This window comes from Artemia sp. Qi Xiang Cuo, chromosome 16 (genome assembly GCF_049724085.1).
Source record: "Artemia sp. Qi Xiang Cuo chromosome 16, ASM4972408v1, whole genome shotgun sequence".
Lineage (NCBI taxonomy): Eukaryota > Metazoa > Arthropoda > Branchiopoda > Anostraca > Artemiidae > Artemia > Artemia sp. Qi Xiang Cuo.
This window is the reverse complement of record NC_142809.1, coordinates 34,404,743-34,428,307: the sequence shown is the minus strand read 5'-3', so window position 1 is coordinate 34,428,307 and position 23,565 is coordinate 34,404,743. Positions and strand designations below refer to the sequence as shown.

Here is a 23,565-nt window from a genome sequence, read left to right as displayed (position 1 = left end):
TATATTTCCCATGCATGTTGCCATAGGTAACTTTTGTTTCAACTTAATACTCGTAAATTGAAGCAACTTAATACAGAGTAAGTAGTGGTGTCGGTATATTGGGAAAAATATAAACTATTTTTATTCTTTGAATTACTTTGAAGTGTTCTCGGAAAATGCTAATAATTTTATTTGCAACAAGAAAATATTACAATAGCAACACACAGAAACTTCTCAATTACTATGGTCCTCTTCAACAAGAGAGCTTTTGATGCTAAAAATCATTGATCACGCTGTTAAAAATTATTACGTAATCAAAATTATTTGGTGTACAAAATATCCACACTTCTAAAAAGTAATTTTGCAATGCTTTTTCCATTGTCCCAAGATAGTACCATTTTCATCGTTCCTTTATCAAATTGCCTATTTGACATTTTTGTCATCAAACCCCTCCCGGTAAACCAATAGTCCCAGTGTCAAGTTTTTAATTTATTCTATGAGGATGTTTGCAAAAAAGAAGCATTATCACCTTGATATCCTTTCTTTTATCAGTCAAACTTTTAATGACCCCCGGAACTTCTTTTTGTCGGGGACACACGTCACGCGCAACATGTCAGGAGCAGTCTTTCCAATTCCATTAATACAACGCTAATTAACAGTTATTTTCAAGGTTATTTAAAGTTCATTTCATCTGATAGAAAATTGTAAATGGCAGTTTTGCTAGACAAGGTGCCACTCCCAGTTAAATTAATCGGAAACAAAATAACGCAGACAAGCAAGTTGGCAGGAATTTATATCGGATGGGGCAAAACATTTTGAGTGGAGGGAGAGAGGCAAATTGTGTGAAAAATCTGAAGGCAAATTGTGTGAAGCAATGCAGGGCTCTTGGTTTAAGAGAGAAGTTACAGAAATGGCTTTGCTTAAACTGTGATTTTCCCACTTCCCCTTTGAATACAAGTGATGAAAAACTTTCTGGCAAAGTTATGACAAAAGCAACGCCTTGCTTGCTTTTGTCATGTCATAACCTTTTGACTAAACAGGAGTGTGCATTAATGCCTTGAGTCGGGTATAGTATGAATTACTGTTAATACGATAAGTACATTTGCTGCTTTGGTGTCCACTACTTCAATAAGCTGAATCACATTGAAAAGAAAAAATCAACGAGACAAGTTCCAAAATATAAAATAGATCTTACGAATGTTTCGTATCATTTTAAGAACCCCCCCCCCTCCGAAATATTTGTCTGACTCGTAAAAACGCAACAAAAATGGATATAAACAAATTTTGTAGTCGTTTTTTGAGGTTTTTTGTGTAATCCCCCCCCCCAAAAAAAAATTTTTTGAGTAAAATCCCTTCCGAAAAAAAATCCTTGGTACGGCCTTGTATATATGTATATATATATATATATATATATATATATATATATATATATATATATATATATATATATATATATATATATATATATATATTATATACTTACTGTAGTTTGACTTTGCATATTAGTGCTGCAATATTAATCATTGTTATTCGATCATTTATGACAATTCTTCAAATAATACCTGATGGATTATGGATCGAAAGTAGTATACTATCATCTATATTTGCAAAGTTAGGGATAATGGACGTTGGGGGTGGCACGGGCCCGACAGCCCAGGTTTTGGTCCTCCAGTAAATAGATTGAAGATTTTTTTTTTTTTACAGAGGCTTCACGGGTCCGTCACAAGTGATGATATCACCACGCTATTTATTTTTAAGGTGTTTATTATAGGCCTACCTTCTCATGAACGCCTTAAGAGAAGGATTTTTCGTGATTACCAATACTGGAATGTAATTCTAGATGGTAACAGATCTTCGAGCAAAACTTGCTTTCAAGTATTCGTGGTGGGGTGTGCCCTGCACAAGGCAGTCCTATCGAGCTGTACTTTGGCGAGTTGATTGCTAAGCCTTTATTCTATCTGGAACGAGTTTCGATACCTCCTCTGATGGAAGGTAATGCATGTATTTGTAAAACACTGACATTAATGAAACTTCAAATCAACCCTGGATCGACTGCAGGGGTTTGGCATCAAAGTTGCTAGAAATTGCAGCATAAAACTGCTTGGTTTTGAACACGTTGAAGAGGAACGATGTGGCTAGTTGGAGCACCAGCAAAAAGAGGACAAGCATATTCCATGACTGGTTTGATACATGACGTGAATAGTGTCGAAATGGAATTGTCAAGGAGAAGGCCTTTGCATCTTAGGATGACTCCTAGTTTCCGGTAGCAGGAGGATCTCACTTTGCTGAAATGTTCAGCCGACGTGAGATCCGACTGGAAATGAACTCAAAAAAGGGTAGTGTGTCAACTCTTGTTATTGCCTCTCCTTTGAAAATAAAAACAGGGTGATCGTTCACATTTAGCGCTTTCAAAATGAAGAGATCTTTTGTTTTTGATGCATTGAAACTGACAAGCCCACACCTCATTTTTTCAGGTCGGCCTAAAGCTCTTTATGGGGATTTCTAGGATCTTCGTCTTTTACGATGGTGACTTTTGTCGTCGTGTCATCAGCAAAGTGATGAGGTGTTTTTCACAACACTATTCCCTAGATCGCTTATGAACACCAGAAAAAGAGTCGGTCAAAAACACTTTCTTGGGATACTCAAGGTAAAACCAAGCAGTCTTTTGAAATGAAACTGTTTAGGACGACCCTAATTGATCACTGGCGAAGGAAATCAGCAAGCACCTTAAATAGACAACACTCAAATCCATAGGCTTTTAATTTGGAAAGAAGGCCCTCGTGCCATACGCGATCAAAGGATTTTGCAATGTCAAAGGAGAAAAGACGAATGTCATGTCTTTAAGAATAGAGCTCGATCCACTCTTGGTACTGCACAATTAGACAGTCTAACATAGACCGTTTTCTACGAAAACCGTACAGTGTGTCAAGTGTGACTCGAGGCACAGATAAAGGACCTCGTTGATGATATTCTCATAAACTTTTCCTACGTAGGACAGAAGACTTTTTAGCCAATAACATCCTACATTAGTAGGGCCATCATCTTATTTAGGGACAGGGATTACATGAGCAAACTTCCAGGCCTTTGGAAATTTTACTGTTGCAAGAAAATTCGAAACAGAGAGGAAAGTGGACCGGCGAGTTCAGGGGCACATGTTTTGAGGAGGATATTGGATATCATATCAGACCCTGAAGCTTTGGTTATGTTTACACCTGTGAACTGGTTATGTTTACACCAGTGATTTTCGCGTCTGTTCGTTGTGGAAAGGGGGAAGGGAAGCTCCTGCATTAACAAGTTGAGTAGCTTTTTTAAAGGCTTTTGCAAGAGTATCCACCTTTTCCTGGCCAGAATGGAGCATCACCCCTTCAACATGAAGTGATGGAATTGAAAAAGGTTTGGATGAGGGTAGGGCTTCTTTGAAAATCCTCTACCATTGCTTTGCAGGGGCACTTTTTGGCTTTAATTCAAACTTGCGTTTATAATTAGTTTTAGCTTGGCATGTGGCTTTAACAGACTCGTTCAGAACCTCGAATAAAAGCATCACAATCCTCGGCCGATTTTGTCTTGCACCATTTCTTACGGGCCTTCTTTCTATCCCTAGTTGCCTTTCTACAAGCAGAATTGAGCCATAACATGTCTTGAGAAGAGACTTTAATTGTCTTTGATGGGAGACATTGCTCAATAGCTTCTGTAATCACTTTTCCGTAAAGTGACGCTACTTTAACTGGGTCTTTTTTGTACATTTAGTTTTGGATTTCCACGAGCTATGGTATTTTTGGATTTCCACGAGCTATGACTGCCACATGGTCACTGACAGAGGGATGGCTTTCGACAATAAACGAATCTGAATGATTAGTCAAGAAAAGATCAAGCCGGGATGATCCATGAGGGCCAATGAAAGTGTCGAATTCAACAAGCTGGTCTAGACCGTAAGAAAGGCTTAGGTCTAGCAGAGCTGTGTCTTTCGCATCTGTTGTATGGCTATTCTGCCAGTTACAATGATGGATGTTAAAATCTCCTGGATGAATACCCTGATTTTGGGAGTTTTCTCATCTTAAATTGCGAGCAGTCTTCCAGATGATCGGTAATTTTTATCTTTGGTGGGTTATACACTGTACCAACAACAAAAGATTTGGTAGATTTATTTTCACCCACATGACCTCTTTTTCGCTAAGAATCTGAAGATGCATAAACTTACTTGACTTACTTGACTTAAGGCTCCTGCCGAGGGTTCGGCGAAGAGAACGATGAGACTAGGCGCCTCCAGGTTGACCTATCGCTTGCCAGGATCGCAGCTTCTTCCACCGGGATGTGGGCTTGGGTGAGGAATTCATCGGCTTTGTCTTTCCACCTAGTGTGTGGGCGTCCTCTGGGTCGTTTCCATCCGTGTAGGGTGGGGTCGAAGTCAAATGCGACCCGTGCTGGGGCATCGCGTGGCATGCGAAGGAGGTGGCCGTACCACCGAACAGTACACTGGGCGAGCTGCGTTGAGAAAGGAGTTTGAGCCGTATGTGACAGGAGAGTCTGGTTGCTAACGAGGTCAGTCCAGTGAAGTCTTTCGATTCTTCGGAGATGTTTCGTCTGAGCGACATCGACGGCGCTGAGGATAGATTTGGCAGCTGGCCACGTCTCCACTCCATACAGCAGGACGGTGCTGACTGACGCATTGTAGATGCGCATTTTGGTAAATCGGCTTATGTTTGGCTTTCGCCAGATGCTGCTAAGCCTCCCAACAAGTGCTGAAGCCTTGGCAATTCGAGATGTAAGCTCTTTTGTGATCAAGCCATCATTCGACAGAATAGATCCCAGGTAAGTGAAGTCTTCGACCACATCTACTCGGTTGCTTCCGATGTTGACTTCCTTTACAGTAGAACGGGACGTGGGGGGCTCAAAGGGCATAACTTTGGTTTTCTGCCAGTTGATCTTCAGTCCAACTTTTGAGGCTTCTTCTGAGAGCAACTGAAGAGCCTTGGTCATCTTATCAACGGTGCTCACAACTAGCGCTATGTCGTCGGCGAAGTCAGCATCAGAGAGTACCCGGTCTCCGAACTGAAGATCAAATTGAAGGCGATTCATCGTGCTGGCCATAACATGGTCTATGACGCAGTTGAAAAGCTCGGGAGCAGTGGTGCAACCTTGCCGGACGCCAGTCTTTACCGGGAATGTGGGACTGCGTCTTCCATTAACTTGCACGCAGCTTTCCGTATCCTCATACAGCTTTTCAAAGAGTGAGCAATATTTCTTGGGTAGACCCGTAGTTCTTAGTATCAGCCAAAGTGAACGGCGATCAACAGAATCAAAGGCAGCCATAAAGTCCACGAACGCGATGTACGCGTTTTGTGGAACTCTTGCGTGTTCTTGATCAACTGGCGCATAGTAAACATATGTTCTATCGTCAACCTACCGGGTATAAATCCGGCTTGCTGGACTCTTCTATTTCTACACAAAAAGGTGAGACACATGTCCAGGAGTGACAAGGCAAAGAGTTTACCAGGAACGGAGAGACGCGTGATCCCACGATAGTTGGAGCAGACTTGACGGCTGCCCTTACGTTTCCAGAGCGGCAATATGATGCCAGTACACCAGTCATTCGGTATGCTTTTTGTCGTCCATACAGCTGAGAAGATTATCTGGAGCCATAAATTCATTGCTGCACCCCCGTACTTGAGGAGTTCTGCAGAAATACCACGGTCACCGGGGGCTCGATTATTATTCAACCGTTTTACAGCATTTCGGATCTCAAAGGTGGTAAATGGTTCCAATACGAGGTAGGAAGTAGCCTCGGGTGTGGTCATTGCTGCTTCACTCAGATGAGGGTCGGGATGAGCAACTGCCTCGGCATTCAGAAGCGTTGAGAAGTGACTGCTCCAGGCAGAGAGTTGGCCTGCATCGTCATCCGGCATGCTTCCTTCACCAGAAAAAACACGGCTCACGGTGGAAGTCTTCCCTTCCGTCAGCTCGCGGAGGTGTTTGTAGAGGGAGCAGGTGTCTCCTTTTCTCGAGGCATCTTCAAGATCGCTGGCTTTCTTGTCGACAAAGGTCTTCCTATCACTGTGCAGTAGGCTATTGTGCAGGCCATTGAGTCGTCTGTACTCTGGCATATTCTTTGCTAAACGGGCCTTCCGGCGTAGCTCGTTTACAGACAGAGTCTCCTGGGATATCCAGGGTTTATTCTTGTATGTGCTGCAGCCAATGATACTGCCATCAGAATCGAGTGTATTATCCTTAAAAGACTTCTAGGTTACTTCAGGGTCGTCCAGAACTTGGAGGCAGCTAAACTGGCTAGAGATATAAAGAGCATACTTTTGTTGCATCTGGAATGTAGCCAGACTACTCAGATCAAGCTTGGGAGGTCGTCTTTTTTGTCCTTGTGCTCTCAGGCGTAGCCTGAGTGTGGCGAATACCATCCTATGGTCTGTGTTTCCAAGCTCGGCCGACCTATAAGTCCGGCAATTTGTTATCGACGAGCGCCAGTGACCCGAGATCATAACATAATCGATCATCTTCTTTGTCTGGCCATCGTTACTATACCAAGTGTATTTGTGTATATCTCGTCTCTGAAAGAGTGTGTTTGAAATAACCAGATTATACATATTGCAGAGCTGGAGGAGTCTTTGTCCGTTGTCATTCTGTGAATCTGGAGTCGCAGGGCCAAGAACACTTCTCCACACGCCCTCCCTGTCATTTACCGTCGCGTCAAGGTCTCCCAGAAGAGTGACGATGTCGTGGGGTGGGACTCTAGACAGGGTCACTGAGAGCTCCGCATAGAACTGATCCTTTACTTCTGCAGGACTAAGATTGGTGGGAGCATAGCATACAATAATTGTCCACTTTCCATCCTTGTGCTGGAGCTGAGCCATCAGTATTCTATCTGAAATTTTTTTATAGGAGAGAAGCCATCTCTTGGCTCTAGCGTTCAGCGTGAGTCCTACACCATTTTTCTTGCTTTTTGGGTCACCAGACCAGATCAGGTGATATCCTTCACCAATATCCTTGTACTCTCTTACGAAAAGGCGGGTTTCCGTTAGGCCAGCCACAGCTACATTCAAGCGTTTTAGCTCATAGGCAAGGATTGATTTATCTCCAGAAAAGTTGAGTGTGAATACGTTCCAGGTGGCAAGTTGTATTCCACCTTCGTCAATGAGGTTCATTCGATGGTCTAAAATCGGTCCAGGGACGTACGGGGGTCGTGGAAGGTAAAGGGGGGTAAGTCATCCGAGGCAGTATCATCGTTTTTCGTTGCGGTAAAATTTTCGGGTGGAGGGTTGCAGGCCCAACCGACCCTAGGCATAAAGGGATGCATAAAGGGAACATTATTTTTTATGCAAAAAAACAATTCCACCTCCCCCAAAACTCGAGTTTCTTTGATTTATTCGATCTACTCTTAGCAAAGTGTATCCAAGAACACTGACCTCACTGTCAACAACGCTAGAGTTTAGGTTGGTCTCGGATACATACACGACATAATGAGAGACCTCATTCATCATATGCTGAAGGTGATCCATCTTGGACAGGAGACCACATACATTACAGTGGGCTGCAATTAATCTATCTCTAAGAATAGTGTTGGGGCACGCACTTGTTTGCCTACGGGAAGGAATTCCAATCCAACGCTGTTTTTTTTTTTTTAAACTGGTTAATTGCCAGCAGTATGGGTAATTAGCCCAAATAACAGACACAAGAACTTCTCAGTCAGACTTTGCGTCATAGGATAAGGAGCAGTCACATACCTCTTACTTAACCTCATCAAAGGTGATGGTGAACCCAAAAAGTGGCATGAGGCGGCTCTTTATAGATCCTATCACTATCAAGCTCTGTCTAACGGATGCCAACCTCTTAGGGGTTTGCCGAAACAACCCACTGCATACCCAGGAAAAATTTACAGAGGCGGTTGTTCGTGTCTGAATCATCCACCCTTTCGCAGTTGTCCTCCTATAGAGGATCGTCTGTCCTCCTATCCCCCGATGGTGTTCTGCTTCACCATGCAATTTAACCTATTGCTGGGAACAAATTTGTAACTCACGGGGCGTGTTCACACGCCAGTGGGCACTCCTGAGTGTACATCCGAGGTATCTTCTTACTCCTCCACCTGTATTTACGGCCCCCTGGCAAGGGAACCCCAGTTTGTATTATAAACCCTCAGGAAATAGGGACCCCTATGGATCTGTGTCCCCTATTCAATGAAGGTACCCTACATATCTGAAAGAGGATCATCTATCCATCATCTGGGGACAAGCTTAGTGGCCTGGGGGAGGCCTCTACTGAAAAGATGAAAGGCGCGAGGCTACTTTTACTTGATTTAGTTTGGTTTTGGATACTAATAGTTCGTTCTAAGCCTCAGACTTTTAATCAGCAAACTTGGAAATCCTCAAAAATCAATCTTGGTGTATCAAACACCCTTTGTTGAATATATACTTGAGGTAAATATATGAATATACAGTGTCTTTTGATTTATGACGGCCATACTGAGATCAAAGTATTCTTTATGATTTAACCTTTGCGGACCATGCCCTAAATAGTCCCAGAATGATCATAAGTTGAAAGGAAGCAAAGTTTACAGGCTTTGAAATACAATACGCTTTAGAATTGTCATGGCTAGAGGACGGAGGAGGAGGAGTAGCCAAAATTCTGTTTGTTGTAATTTTTGTTCGTTTTAAGTTTTACTTGAGCAGGGAATCAGGTAGCAGAATCAATCTAATATGAAATCATACCGTTTTCAAAAGATACATCTGTTATATCATCTTGTAGATGACGATATGGTTTTTGTAATAAATTGCATTTTATCTTAATGTTGTCTTTTGTTAATTGCAAAAGACACTAAATATGGCAATTTCCATTCAAATGAGTCCTTTGAAGCCAACTCCTCCCGATGATGTCTCAGCCCCATACTAGTGGCGACTAAAAAGAAAGAACAAGACGAAGCAGGAGAATGAAAAAGAAGAGAAATCATTGCTTCCCATGCGAAGAAGTGACTTTCCACGTTGCTCAAGATGAGGACTGTAATCAGAGGCAGCTCTAGCGTTGCCTATCATAGGCAGCGCGATAGCGCTGCCTAAGTAAAGAACGATATGGGCGCAATGTATTATTTATTTTTCTTTCTTCTTCTTCTTCTCCATACCTGGGCACTTCGTATCGAAGAAGTTGTCGTAGAAACTTCGAAAAGGGCTTATTCAATTGTAAATTGGAGTAGCTAGTGCCCTTTTTAATAGTCGAAAGTGATTGGAGGGCAACTAGCCCCCCCCCCCCCCTACGCCCATCTTTCCCCCAAACAAATCAAATCAAAAATTTGAGATAGCAATTTTGTTTAGCGTAGTTGATTTCCAGATAGAAAATATCTTTTTGAGGAGGACACTCCCCCACAACCCTCGGGGCAAGGGGTTTAAGTTATGCCCTGTGGGCATATATGGTTTTTTTATAAGGCATTGTCATAGAAAATTAAAAAACGGCTCCATCGTTTGTAAATTAAAAGGGTTATTCCCCTTTTTAATAGTTGATAGTTTTTGGTGGGCAACTAGCCCCCCCCCCCACGCCCATCCTTTCCCCAAACACATCCAAACAAAATTTTGAGATAGCCATTTTGTTCAGAGTAGTTGATTTCCAATTTGAAAATATGTTTTTGAGGAGAACAATCCCCTACAACCCTCGGGGCAAGGGTTTTAAGTTATTCCCTGGGGGCATATAAGGTTTTTATAGAAGGTATTGTCGTAGAAACTTCAAAAAAGGCTCATTCGATTGGAAATTCAAAGGGCTTGTGCCCTTTTTAATAGTCTAAATTTTTTGGAGGGCAACTAGCCCCCCCCCCCCCCACGCCCATCATTCCCCCAAACAGATCCAATAAAAATTTTGAGATAGCCATTTTGTTCATTGTAGTTTAATTCCAGATAGAAAATATGTTTTTGAGGAGGACAATCCCCTACAACCCTCGGTGCAAGGGTTTTAAGTTATTCCCTGGGGGCATATAAAGTTTTTATAGAAGGCATTGTCGTAGAAATTTCAAAAAGAGCTCATTCGATTGGAAATTCAAAGGGCTAGTGCCCTTTTTAATAGTCGAAAGTTATTGGAGGGCAACTAGCTCCCCCCCCCCCCCCGCCCATCATTCCCCCAAACACAAAGTTGATTTCCAATCCAAAGAAATCCAATCAAAAATTTGAGATAGCAATTTTGTTTAGCGTAGTTGATTTCCAGATAGAAAATATGTTTTTGAGGAGGACACTCCCCACAACCCTCAGGGAAAGGGTTTTAAGTAATGCCCTGGGGGTATACACGGTTTTTATAGAAGTTGTTGTTATGTGAACTTCAAAATAGGCTCATTTGATTGGAAATTCGCAAGGCTAATGCCCGTTTTAATAGTCAAAAGTGATTGGAGGGCAACTCTCATACGCCCACCTTTTCCCCAAACACATCCAATCAAAATTTTGAGATAGCCACATTATTCAACATAGTTTTAAGTTCTGTAAATTAGGTCTTTTAGGATGACAACCCCCCTCACAGCCCTCAGGAAAAGGGTTGTGAGTTATACTCTGGGGGCATATAAAGTTCTTATAGAACGCTTTGTCGTAGAAACTTCAAAAGGACTCATTCGATTAGAAATTGAAATGGCTAGTGCCCTTTTTAATAGTCGAAAGCAACTGGAAGGCAACTAACACCCTTTCCATGCCCACCACTTCCCCAAACACATCCACTCAAAATTTTGTGATAGCCATTTTGTTCCACGCAGTTAAAGTTCAGGAAATTATGCCTTTGAGCAGGACACTTCCCCTACAGTCTTCAGGCCAAGGGTTATATATAAATGCACTGTGTTAATGCTAATTCCCACTAAGGCATCTCAGCAGTATCCCAAGAACGACTGAGGGTATTATGTTCAAACTTTCGGGGCTACTTCTGATCTTAAAATTTAACCAAATCAAAATAGCGTAAGTGTATCCAAGCTATCAAAGAAAGTAAACAGATCTGTTTGCGAATGGTATCAAGTTTTCCATTTCAGCTCAACTAGAGGAGGTATGAAACTAAATTAAACGCTTCTATTTGTGTCTAGATTTTTAAAAGGGTGTATGTTGTTAAAAATTGCTGAAAATGTTTCTCCAGCATAAAAATAGCAGGACAAACTATAAAGTCTTAAAAAAAAACGAGAAAGATTTAAAGTATTATTTTCTTTTTCCCTGAAAAGAATATGTCAATATAAAACGAACAGAAATTAATTAAAAAAACTTTTTCCACAAAATAAGTTTTTCAAAGAAAAGTAAAGAACTCCATTAAACAAAAAATGAACAAAAATAAAATCAAATAATCTACCAAGCATGAAACTACCACAAATCAGCATCAATAAATAAATGAAACCCAAACCGAACAGAAATTACATTAAATAACTAAATCAAACGCAAAACGAGCAGGAATTAACTTGAGCAGGGCTCAAAACCCCTATGCCTTCCCAAGGCCAGAACATAATTTGCACTTTACTAAAAAAAAATACAAATGAATGTGCTTTATCAGTTTAATATACATATACTAATATTTAGTAATCAGAATGTAAATATTATTTGATTTATTAAAGTTATAAAAGTAAAACCATTTATATTTTTTTTCAGTAAAGTGCACATTTTCCCATTTTCGCAATTTCCCAAAGTGCACATATCCCATTTTCGTAGCCTGAATTCATATAGTGTCTTTTGATTGAATTTAACACCCCCCTTAGCATTCCCCGAAAGTTTCGATTTAATGCCCATAGCCGTTCCTAAGATCAATATAGATATACCAAGATACGCTCTTCTGACAGTTTGGATGCACCTAGTATCTTGTACTAGTGTTGCACCTAGTGCAACACCCCCTCAACATTATCTGAAAGTTTAAACTTAAAACCCTTAACACTTCCTGAGTTATTACAGATGCACCCTTTTGAACACCCAGATTCGAATAAGAGTCTTTTGATTTAGTTCAAACATCTCCTTCGAAAGTCCCTAAAATTTCAAACTTAACAAACTTAGCCATTCGTGAATTATTGCACATAAGCCCTTTTGACAACCTGGATGCACTATGCTGTTTTGACATGCAGGATGCACTTAAACTCTTTTGATTTAGTTCAATAGTTCTAGCTGTAGCAGTAGTAGTAAATGCAGCAGCAAGCAGTAGCAGTCGCTGTCGCAAGTTGTCGCATTTTTCAGTTGCGAGTATTGCACAGTTAAAGTAGCAAGCAGTTGTAGTCGAGAAAAGGGTAACAAAATGGTTTAATTAAAACAGCGAAGAAGAACTGTTTAGATATTCCAATAAGTTTTACTTGATCTGGACTGACAAGACTTTTCAAAATAAGGCCATCAGAAAGCAACAGTACTGTTTAATAACTGAGAAAAAAATGAAGCCCAGGGGTGATTATTACAAACGGTGAGTAAGCCAGTTTCATGGGTTTTAGAAATTGCTTGAGGTATTAGCACCAAAGAACTGGATTGGTTCTTAGGTTTAACATTCACAAATATTTCCTTACAATAAATATGGATTAAAAAAAAAAGAACAAAAAAAAAAATATTCGGTAAAACGAAAAATCCTAAACATTAGTTCACTAGATGGTATGTACATGAAAAACAAAACAAGATTGGTTTCTTTGTTCTGGCTCTACAGATGGCTTTATTGACTTGGTCAGGTTATTAGCCTCCTGAATAGTCTATATGTAAAAAAAAAAAAAATGAATTTGTTTACTCTGTAAGTAAAATTACAGTTTAGATGGTCTCATTGATCTTTTAGCACCTTACATAATTTGATCGACTTGTGCTTCGTTTATGATAAAAGCTTAGTTGTTTACTAAATTGATCCAATTATCCACCTCATTTGCAACTAATTTCCTTTGTTTGAAACTTACAGCTTTCATCAAAGAATCTTTGCTGTAATAGTGAAGAACTGCAGTCCATATTTATCCTTTTAAACGTCTACAAAGAAGCTTTTAAACATTAGGATTAACTTTAAAATTACCCATTATGAAGTAAAGCAATTGATGCAAGAGCATACAATTCTCCCATGTTGCTTTTTGTCCTAATGGAGTTTTCAACGCATGGAATGAAGAATGAACCAACATTATGAATCATGCACCAGGCATGGGCTGTCCTGTTCACACCCTCCCTCAAAACCCAGGATTTAATATTTTTTTAATTTCATAGTTTTTCTACTTCTCCTTGATTTTTTTAAACATTTTTTTCAATTAACCGGAAAAGGAGTGTGAGTCTAACTCAACCCCCATTTAGCTCAAGCTGCATGACTCAGTAACCCGCTCAATTCAACTCCTACCATGACCTAGTCTATTTAACTAAACCCCCATGCAACTAAACTCCGCTTAATTCAATCCCATGCAACTGAGCCTCTATTTGACTCAACCCCCATTCAACTCATCCCCAATCAGCCTAACCTAACTAGTTGCAGGGGATGAATCGAATGGAGGCCGAACGGAATGGGCTTTGAACTGAACAAGGTTAGAGTAACATTTGAGTTAATTTAAATGAGGTTGAGTTAAACAAGGGTTGAGTGACAAGGGGGTTAAGTTACATGAGGGTTTAGTTGAATGGGCTTGAGTTAAACGAGGGTTGATTTAAACAGGAGAACAAATTGACAAACTCCTAAATGGGCAAAACATTTTATACTATAAAATGATTAAGAAGGGCCACTGTAAACGACCACTGTCACCAGAAAGCTGAGAAAAATGTTCAGATGTGGTTAGATTGTCGTTGCGTCTGTACACGAATTTAAAAAAAAACATTTTTTTTTTAATCAGTGCAAATTTCTGTTCTTGATAGGATGACTAATTAAATACATCTTAATTGATTAGCTCGGTTGATACGAAGGATTTCAGTAAAAAATAATAACTATCTTTTGATTGTAGACGTTAGTACAAAATTTCGAATATGAGGGCGAACCGTAATGTAATAATGAACTGCTTAAGTCATTGTAGTTTTGAATATAGGTTGATGGTACAAAATTTTCTTCAGTGTCGCTGTTCTATTTATTCCATTAAGTTTGGAATTTTGGGGCCAGAACAAAATTTAACCACAAGTAATGAAAGCAAAAGTTGTGTTTCATAATATTATATTTATAAATATATTTATAAATTGCTTACGATCCCAAAACTTTAGAATGTATTCTATAGTTTTGACATGGTTTTTTGACAGGGATTCGTCATTTTAAGGAATAGGTTTGGCAATGTGAGCCAAATAACAGCTTGATTTTGAAGAAAGTAAAGGATTGTTCCTAGCACAGATTGTTTTCAGTATGCAAAAATTTATTTTGATAATTATGGAAAATTACGAGTGATTTGGAGCCTAGTTAGAAAAAAAATATAATTCTGTTAGGAGCAGAATTACATGAAAACTAAAGAGAATTGTGAAAACTTGAGATTTCACAGGGTTGATATAAAATCTGTAGGCCTTCTACTCATTTGGTGGTTCTCAGGATCAATTTGTAAACACTGAGCGGATAAGTGCCTTGAAGCCGGCTCATTTGTACGAGATGCAGAGTTTGAACAGAAGGCATTTTCGAGATCAAATAAAGTAGTTTAACATTGAAGACATACGTCCCCATTTAACTCAACCTATTTCACTCAACCCTTTTCAACTCAACTTTCATTCAAACTCAACCCCCGTTTAAGTCAACACATTTTAATTATGATCTATTGTAACCCCACGCTCATACAACTCGATCCTCATTCAATGCCATTCCCTTGCAATTTAACCCTCATTAAACTCAACCCGTGCAACAGTTTAGATTACATTGAATGGGGGTTGAGTTGCATATGGGTCGAGGCAATTCTGAAATTTCCCAATTAGTGCGCAAGTTATTCCTATTTCATTGAGGCTAATACTGCACTGGTCTGTCCTATTTTACACTCGCTTGCTATATCCAAATTTGACTTGTTTGACTCATCAAACAGTTCATGGTAACAAACTGTAAGTAAGGAGCGATCCGGCTCAATAGTAACCAAAAATCTAAAAAATGGAATTTTGATACCAGTAGATGCATCAAAAGAATTGGATTTTATGCTGATTTCAAATATATAAGTTTCATCAAATTCAGTCTAACCCGTCAAAAGTTACAAGCCTGAAAAAATTTGTCTTATTTTTAAAAAAAGTAGGAAACACCCCCTAAAAGTCATAGAATCTTAATGAAAATTAAACAATTCTGTAGATGTTTCAAGCTCCTATCTGCAAAACTGTAGAATTTTGTATTTTTTGCCAGAAGAAAGATCACGGATGCGTGTTTATTTGTTTGTCTGTTTTAGTTTCCCAGGGGTCATCGTATTGATCCAGTAGTCCTATAATATCGTGAGAGGGCTCATTCGAACGGAAATGAAAATTTCTAGTGCCCTTTTTAATTGACCAAAAAATTGGAGGGCAACTTGGCCCCCTCCCACGCTTATTTTTTCCCAAAGCCACCCAATCAAAATTTTGAGAGCCATTTTGTTCAACATTGTCGAAAATCTAATGAACATGTCTTTGAGGACGTCTTAATCCCCAACAGTCCCCGGGGGAAGGGCTACAAGTTATGAACTTTGCCCATTGTTTACATATAGTATTGGTTATTGGGAAGTATACATACGTTTTCAGGCGGGATTTTTTCTGGGTGGGGGGGAGGGTCGGAGTTGGGGATTACGTGGGAGGATCTTTCCGTAGAGGATTTTTCCTTGGGTGAAGGAACATTTCTATGAAGGGGCGCCGGATTTCCCAGAATCATTTAAAAAATAATCAGAAATTAAATAAAAAACAAGTTTTTTCAACTGAAAGTAAGGAGAAACAATAAAACTTAAAACGAACAGAAAGTATTACGTATATGAGGAGGTTTGCCCCCTAGTCAATACCTCGCTTTTTATGCTAAAGTTTCTTGTAGTACTTTCAAAAGAGCTATCTATTCTAATTAAACGGCCTTTGTGTTTCAGGGATTTGTGATTCGAACAAAGTTCGAACTTTAGCGTAAAGAGCGAGGTATTGCCTAGGGGGCGAACCCTTCGCATACGTATTAATTTAAGTTCGTTTTAAGTTTTAATGTTGCTCCTTAATTTCAGTTGAAAAAACTTGTTTTTTTTTATTTAATTGAACGTAAAGTCGAATGAAAAAAACAACATGAAAAGGATCCAGGTTTGTTTTTACCATTGAAAAAAGTGTTGAACACGTAAAATTGAGCTTGGGAGTTGGGACAAAAAAGGTTAATGAAAATGCGACTTAGGGCTAGTTTCTCAACTCATCACCAAACGACATCACTGAAAAACATATTATAAAAACAATCCCAATCTTTTTCTGTTCCGGTTGCTTCATGATTTTTAGTATGTTTTAATATAAACAATAATTATTTTTTAAGCAGTCCCCCCCCATTACGTCCCTTGACATGGTTATCCACAAGAAGAAGAGAAATGGCCCGGATACCTCCTCCCCTTGAAGAGTAACAATTCACGGAAATCTAAAATCGATAAGCTATGGAAAAATATAACACTGATTCAAAGCTTTTTTTTCAAACTTTCACCTTAGAAATATTCTGAAGGCACCGAATTGCCTTCCTTCAGATGTATCTTTCTAATAAACATCAAATTAAATACGCGTCATTTTTCTTCTTTTATATTACCCCTCTCCATTCCAGTTAATAAACGTCAAGTCTCCATTATTGGATGTTTCTTTTGCTAATAATATGTTAGGATTGTAGCAATCAATTTCGTGTTACGTGGATACTGTACCTCATCCAAAAATCTGATTAGCAAAGTATTTGGTATAAATCCCCTCTCGTATGACAATATCTTTCGAACAGGTGAAAAAAGAATATATAGCCCTTAGACACTTCAAATTAAGTTGGATTAACTCTTGTAAATGGGCATAGAATACGCATTACAACCATTGATTAAGGAAAGTGAAAAGGACTATTATTAACTTGGGATTTAAGTTACAAAAGAGAAAAAAAAACTGAATGAAAATAAATTTAACAAATAAGATAGTAAATTTGTTTATGCCAGAGAAGTATCACCTTCACAAGTTATTCAATCATTTCCATGCGCATTGCCGCAATTAGACCTTCTTTAGTGTGAAAGTCTAAAAATGATAGCCCAGTAACCCTTAGAAACCAAATTAATATGGAAAAACTTGTACATGAACTTAAAATATTTATTACACCAATGGAATAGGGTAACTTGAAGGACTTTTATGAACTTGAATTTCAGTTAAAAAGAGCGAAAAAATGGATCAAAATAAGTTTAACAAATGAGATATTAAATTTCTGTATGCCAAACAAGTATTATCCTCTCAATTTATCCAATTGACACTTCCAATTTACAAGTAGCTGAACTCAACCCCATTTAACACAACCCCATTCAATTCCACTACATGTAACTCAATTCCCATTCAATTGAACCTAACCTAATGTGTAACCAGTCACGCGCAAAAACGAGGGCTGAGCTGCAAGGGTTGACTTGAGTAGGGGTTGAGTTGCATGGGAGGTTCAGTTCAAGAGTTTAACAGACGCTAAGTTGCATAGGGTTGAATTGAATAAGGGTCGAGTTGCATTTGGGTTGACTCAAATGGGTTGAATGGACGGAGTTGAATGAAATTGAGCAGCATAGGGTTGAGTTGATTGGAGGTTAAATTAAACAACGGTTGAGTTGAATGAAGGGTTGACTTGAACAAGACTGAGTTGAACGGGACTGAGTTAAACGGAAGTTGAGTTGCACGTACATCTATACTTTCATGTATATTGGCGCAACTAGACATGAGGCATAAATCCTCTTTTGGTCTGAAAGTTATTTTTAACAGTTATATTTTATTTCCAATTTTTTTTAAAAGTTCACTCCATTGCCTATATAATATTTATACGAATTACGTATCCTCCTCATCCTTATTAAACGAACTGCTCAAGGACCAAGTTAATCAGGTCCATAAAACAAACATTAGATACAATTCGGATAAGGATTAATAGAAGGTTTTGATTTCACGGCCATTGGTTTTATAGAATAGTGAAATTACAAAAGACTTGACCAAATTGGATTGAAGAAAACCTCTAATATTTGATTGCCAATATGTTGTCCCATTTCTTATCCGTAAGGCATTATTCATGAAAAAAAAAGTCAAGGATCAACAAAATACTCCGATGTTAACATTACTCCAAAATTCCTTAGGTCAAACGGAAATCCTTCACATTTTCTTCTCAGATTAAACAAACAAAACAAGCTTTTCAACTGAAAGTAAGGATCAGCATTAAAACTTAAAAAGAATAGAAATTATAGTGTAAACGAGGGGGGATGTCCCTCCTCAACCCCTGGCTGGTTACAATAAATTTTTAGTGTTTAAAAAAAGCTTCTTATTCTAATTAAACATCCCTTGTGTCTCAGGAGGTTTTATTAAAGAATTAGGACAGAAAGTCAGACTTTAGCGTAAAGAGCGAGGTGTGAGGAAGAGGTATCCCTCCTCGCGTACATAATTATTTCTGTTCGTTTTGAGTTTTAACGGATCTTTATTTTCAGTTGATTTTTTTTTTCTTTTAATGTAATTGTCGAACCGTTTTCAAATCATGCCGGAAAATCTACTTTACCCCTCCGTGAAAATTTCCCCTGCGAAAATCATCCGCCAAAAATTCCTTCCGCACAAAATTTCCTCATAAGAAATTTGCCCCACTTAGTCCACCAGGGAAATCCTCCTTCGAGCATTCCTCCTCACTGAAAACCCCCCTGGGCAATTCTCCCTATTTTCATTTGATTATTTTTCGTTTTTTAATTAATTTCTGACCATTTTCCATGGCAGAAACCCCCTTCTCACTCCATGAATAATTTTCTATGGAAATACACCCCATGGAAAGTCCTCCCATAAAAATTTCCATATATTTCCCAATAACATACAGGGTATACAAACAATGAGCAAACTGCATAGCTTACAGCCCTCATCCCCAAGTAAAATTTACCCTGGAAACTTCTCTGTCCACAGATAATTCTCCCCGTGGGAAGTACCTCCGAAGAAAATTCCCCTGAAATATTTTCGTGAATTTCCAGAATCACATGGGGAGAATGGATGGAAGAATGTGAAAGTTCAGAAAGAATTGCGAAAAAACCTATAAAATTTGGATTAAACTAAAGGCCCCTATAAAATTACATTTAATGAGATTATACTGGTAAAAACGAACTAAAAAAGTTGATATTATTGTAGTTAGTCTAGAAGGTGGAATGCTCAAAATAAAATTACCCTTCAAATTATCTGAATTTTTAATCTTTGGTGTCAATTCACGAAAATTAGGAGGAGAGGTCATTTTTTTTTTTTTTTTTTTTTTTTTTTTTATCAAGGGGGATTTTCTGATGTTTTCAATAATAATAATAATAATTTAATTACCCACCATCTACAAAAAGATTATAGTGGAGCACAACAAAAAAGAAAAAAGATACGAAACTCAAACAAATGCAGGTGAAAAACGACGTCTCATCTTTCTAACTTTGAACACTGAATTGTCCCAAATGGTCAACTATTGCTTGGATAGCTCTGGAAGTCCATATTTTTCCAGTCGAGAATTCCGGTATCGCTTGGATATATACAGTAAATATTTTGCATACTTATAGTAGCACTTTCGGATTTTTTTCGCAGTCCCTCACTGTCAGCACATGGGATGCACCGGCAAGGTAGATTACATGTGGCTGGCAAACTGAACGATAAATTGAGGCTAGAGATTTCGCCAAACAAGGAATTTTCAATGAAAATACCAAAAAAACATTTTCTCCAAAATCTAGCAGGCATAAAAATCTAGCGAAGGGGGGAACATACCTCCTGCCCCCTCAAATGACGCCACTGCTTTCATTTATTTAAATCATAATAATACCAAAAAGCTTCAAAGTTTAACACAATAGTATTTACTTACAATTTCGATGTCGTAATTTCGATGTCGGCATGCTTAAAGTCGAAGACATAGCCAAGGGACTCGTTGGTTATGGATGTCTCCTATAGAAGAGTCAAATTTATCATTCGAAAATTTAACTAGTTGAAAGAAAAATAGAATCATAACTTCTCAGGTCCAATCAAACAGTTCGTGATAACGAACTGCAAGTAAGGAGCGACCCGGCTCAATAGTAACCGATACTCTAAAAAACGGAATTTTGATACCAATACATACATCAAAAGAATCAGATTTTTATGCTGTTTTTAAATATATAAATTTAATCAAGTTTAGTCTTACCCATCAAAAGTTAAGTGCCTGAGAAAATTTGCCTTATTTTCGAAAAAAGGGGGGAAACCCCCTAAAAGTCACAGAACTTTAATGAAAATCACACTATCAGATTCAGCGTATCAGAGAACCCTACTGTAGAATTTTCAAGCTCATATCTGCCCAAATATGGAATTTCGTATTTTTTTCCAAGAATTTGATCATTAGAATGGTGATCGTATAGACCCAGTGGTCCTAGAATATCGCGGGAGGGCTCATTAGAACGGAAATTAAAAGTTCTAGTGTTCTTTTTAAGTGACAAAATCAATTGAGGGTAACTAGGCCTCCCACGCTCAATTTTTTCCAGAGTCATCAGATTAAAATTTTGAGATGTCTATTTCGTTTAGCATGGTTGAATAATACAATAAATCGGTCGTAGAGGATGACTTAATCCCGCACAATCCCCGGGGGGAGATCTGCAAGTTATGAACTTTGCCCAATGTTTACATATAGTATTGGTTATTGGGAAGTATACAAAAGCTTTCAGGTGGGATTTTTTCTGGTATTTGGGAGGGTAGGGTCGGTTGTTACGTGGGAAGATCTTTCCATGCAGAAAGTTTTCATGAGAGAAGGGACATTGGGGGCGCCGGATTTCCCAGCATTATTTAAAAAAAAACGATCAGAAATTAAATATAAAGAATAGCAATTTTTTCAACTGAAAGTAAGGAGCAACGTCAAAACTTTAAACGAACAGAAAGTATTAAGTATATGATTGAGCTCACTCCCTGGTCATTACCTCGCTCTTTACGCTAAAGTTTTTTTTTGTACTTTCATCAGAGCTATTTATTCTAATTAACGGCTTGTGATTAAGGGATAATTCTTAAAGAATCGGAACAAAATTTGAACTTTAGCCTAAAGAGCGAGGTATTGACTAGGGGGCGAACTCCCTAATATACAATACAAATATACGAATATAGAAGTTCGTTACGTAAGTTAATTCGTAAGTTAAGTCAGAGCAAAATTTCAAGAAAGCCATTTAGCCAAAAAATGTAAAATTAATATGCAAATTTCGTTTTAATTATTCATGTACGGTGAGCAAAAATCAAAGCTGCATTAAATCGAAAACGATCAGAAACTAAATAAAAAAACAAGTTTTTTTTTAACTGAAAGTAAGGAGCGACAGTAGAACCCTATCAGGAGGTCCCATTGCTCACCCCTGCTGCCACCTACAACTTTTTTGCACCCCAAATAAGGGCATAGCCTCCCTAGGGAGAACACGTGGTTAATGGGGTCAATAACCTCTTTCTCCAAGGTCGATTTATTTGATGTTTCTATGTGTAATAGCTCCGGGGCGAAGGTTGTACATGCGCATTGATTCTAACGGGGACAATGTTATTGATCTAGGACTCGAGGGGGAAGTGAATTTCCGAGAACTTGATTGCGTAATCGAAGGGGAAGTGGATTTCCGAGAAATAGATTGCATAATCGCTAGGGGAAATTATTGATTCACGAAGGGGAAATTAAGAAACATTAAGGCTTCTTTAATCTTAGGTCTGAGGAAGGGGGGAATTAAGAAACAAACATGACTTCATTATTGTTTGGCTAACCTAACCTGAGAAATTGATTTACATAATCGCTAGGGGGAATTATTGATTCACGAAGGGGGGACTTACGAAACAATAAGTCTTCTTTAATCGTAGGTCTGAGGTTTGGTGTTATTTATAAAAACCCAGTGAGTCTGTTTTTTTTTGTTATCTTAACCTGAGAAATATCTCCTTTGAAATGGATTTACATAATCGCTAGGGGAAATAATTGATTCACGAAGGGGGGAAATAAGAAACATTAAGACTTCTTTAATCTTAGGTCTGAGGGATAAACATTCTTTAGGACAGAGAGAAAAATTAATATTCTATTTTTAAAAAGGGCTTCATTGATCTTTAGTGTCAGGAATCATAATTGACATCAAATGTTATCTTGGAATTATGCGGGAGTCTAAAGAGATAGAAATTCTATTTTTAAATACGGCTTCACGGAGCTTTAAGTCGGAGAGGTAAATTGATATTCTAACGAAACCCTAATAGTTTAGCTAGGAAAATTTATGAGATGAAGAGATTAACGTAGGAAAGGGTTTCCTAGAAATTTGAAATGCGTTAGCGCAGAGATGCCAAACAAAAGGAACCCGCTGAAATTACGTTTAGGGATTATTTGGGTGAAACCGTTTTATCCATTTTATGTGATTATTTTGGCGAAACAGTTTGAGCCATTTGAAAGAAGATTTTAAGAAAGGTTTTAGAAGAGAATTTGAGGGTGAAACTCTGTGGTCGTTATAATACACAAGTTCCATTTGAACAGTGTTATGAGGTCCTCTACCCCAACCCCAAAGGGTTCCAATCCCCCACCCCAACCCCGAAGGAAGCCCCCGGTACTCAAAGGTCCCCCAAGCTTCCATAGAGCCCCAGCCCCCCAAACGCCCTCCTCAGACCCTCAAAGGCCCTCCTCTGGTCCTCAAAGGGTCCCCGAACCCCCAAAGGGCCCCCCGGACCACCGAGGCCCTCCCCCCGGTCCGCAATGGTCCCTCAGGCTCCCAAAGAGCCACCGGCGCCCCCAAAGGTCCACCCAGACCCCCAACGGCCATCCCCGGGCCCCCCAAAGGACCATCGAGCTCCCAACGGACCAACGGGGTCCCAAAGGCCCTACACCGGCCCAAATGGTCTCCCTAGGTCCCATAGAGCCCCAGCCCCCCAAACGCTCTCCTCAGACCCACAGCGGAAATCCCCGGCCTCCCCCCCCCAAAGGCCCATCGAGCTCCCAAAGGACCAACGGGTCCCAAAGGCCCTCCACCGGTCCCCAAATGTCCCCCAGGCATCCAAAGGCCCTCCCTGTGCCATAAAGGCCCACCCAGACCCCCAAAGGACACCCTCGGGCCCCCCAAAGGCCCATCGAGCTCCCAAAGGACCAACGGACCCCCAAAGGCCCGCCCCCGGCCCCCAAATGGCCCGCCGGACCCCCAAAGGCCCTCCCTGTGCCCCAAAGGCCCACCGGTCCCCAAATGGCCCTCCGGTCCCCCCAAGGCCCTCCCGGTGCCCCCCCCCCCCCGTGCACCCGTCTTTCGTTGATGTGTGTTGTCTGAAACCTATGATTTGGGGTGTGTAGTTTGCTACTTCAGGCTTTTCTGAGCTAAGGTTTCATAGTATTTCCTAGGTGAATGTTGTCTGAAACCAATAGTTTGGGATGTGTAGTTTGCTATTTTTGACTTTTCTGAGTTAGGTTTCTTAGTCTTTCGTTGGTGTATGTTGACTGAAACCGATGATTTGGGATATGTAGTTTGCTATTTTTGACTGTTCTGAGCTGGATTTCTTAGTCTTTCATAGGTGTGTGTTGTCTGAAACCTAGGATTTGGGATGGGTGGATTGGTACTTTTGACTTTTCTGAGCTGGATTTCTTAGACTTTCATAGGTGTTT

The 23,565-nt window shown here is 39.4% G+C and overlaps 1 protein-coding gene across 1 annotated transcript in view; it reads right to left on the bottom strand.

Moving 5' to 3' along the window:
* Nucleotides 1-3,722, bottom strand: part of LOC148942832 (beta-catenin-like protein 1) — a 119,423-nt gene extending 115,701 nt beyond the window's left edge. Inside the window, exon 1 of the mRNA XM_089102370.1 lies at nucleotides 3,495-3,722. Coding sequence (XP_088958496.1) covers nucleotides 3,495-3,722 — 228 coding nt within the window. The remainder of the gene's footprint in view (nucleotides 1-3,494) is intronic.
* Nucleotides 3,723-23,565: the final 19,843 nt, after the last annotated feature.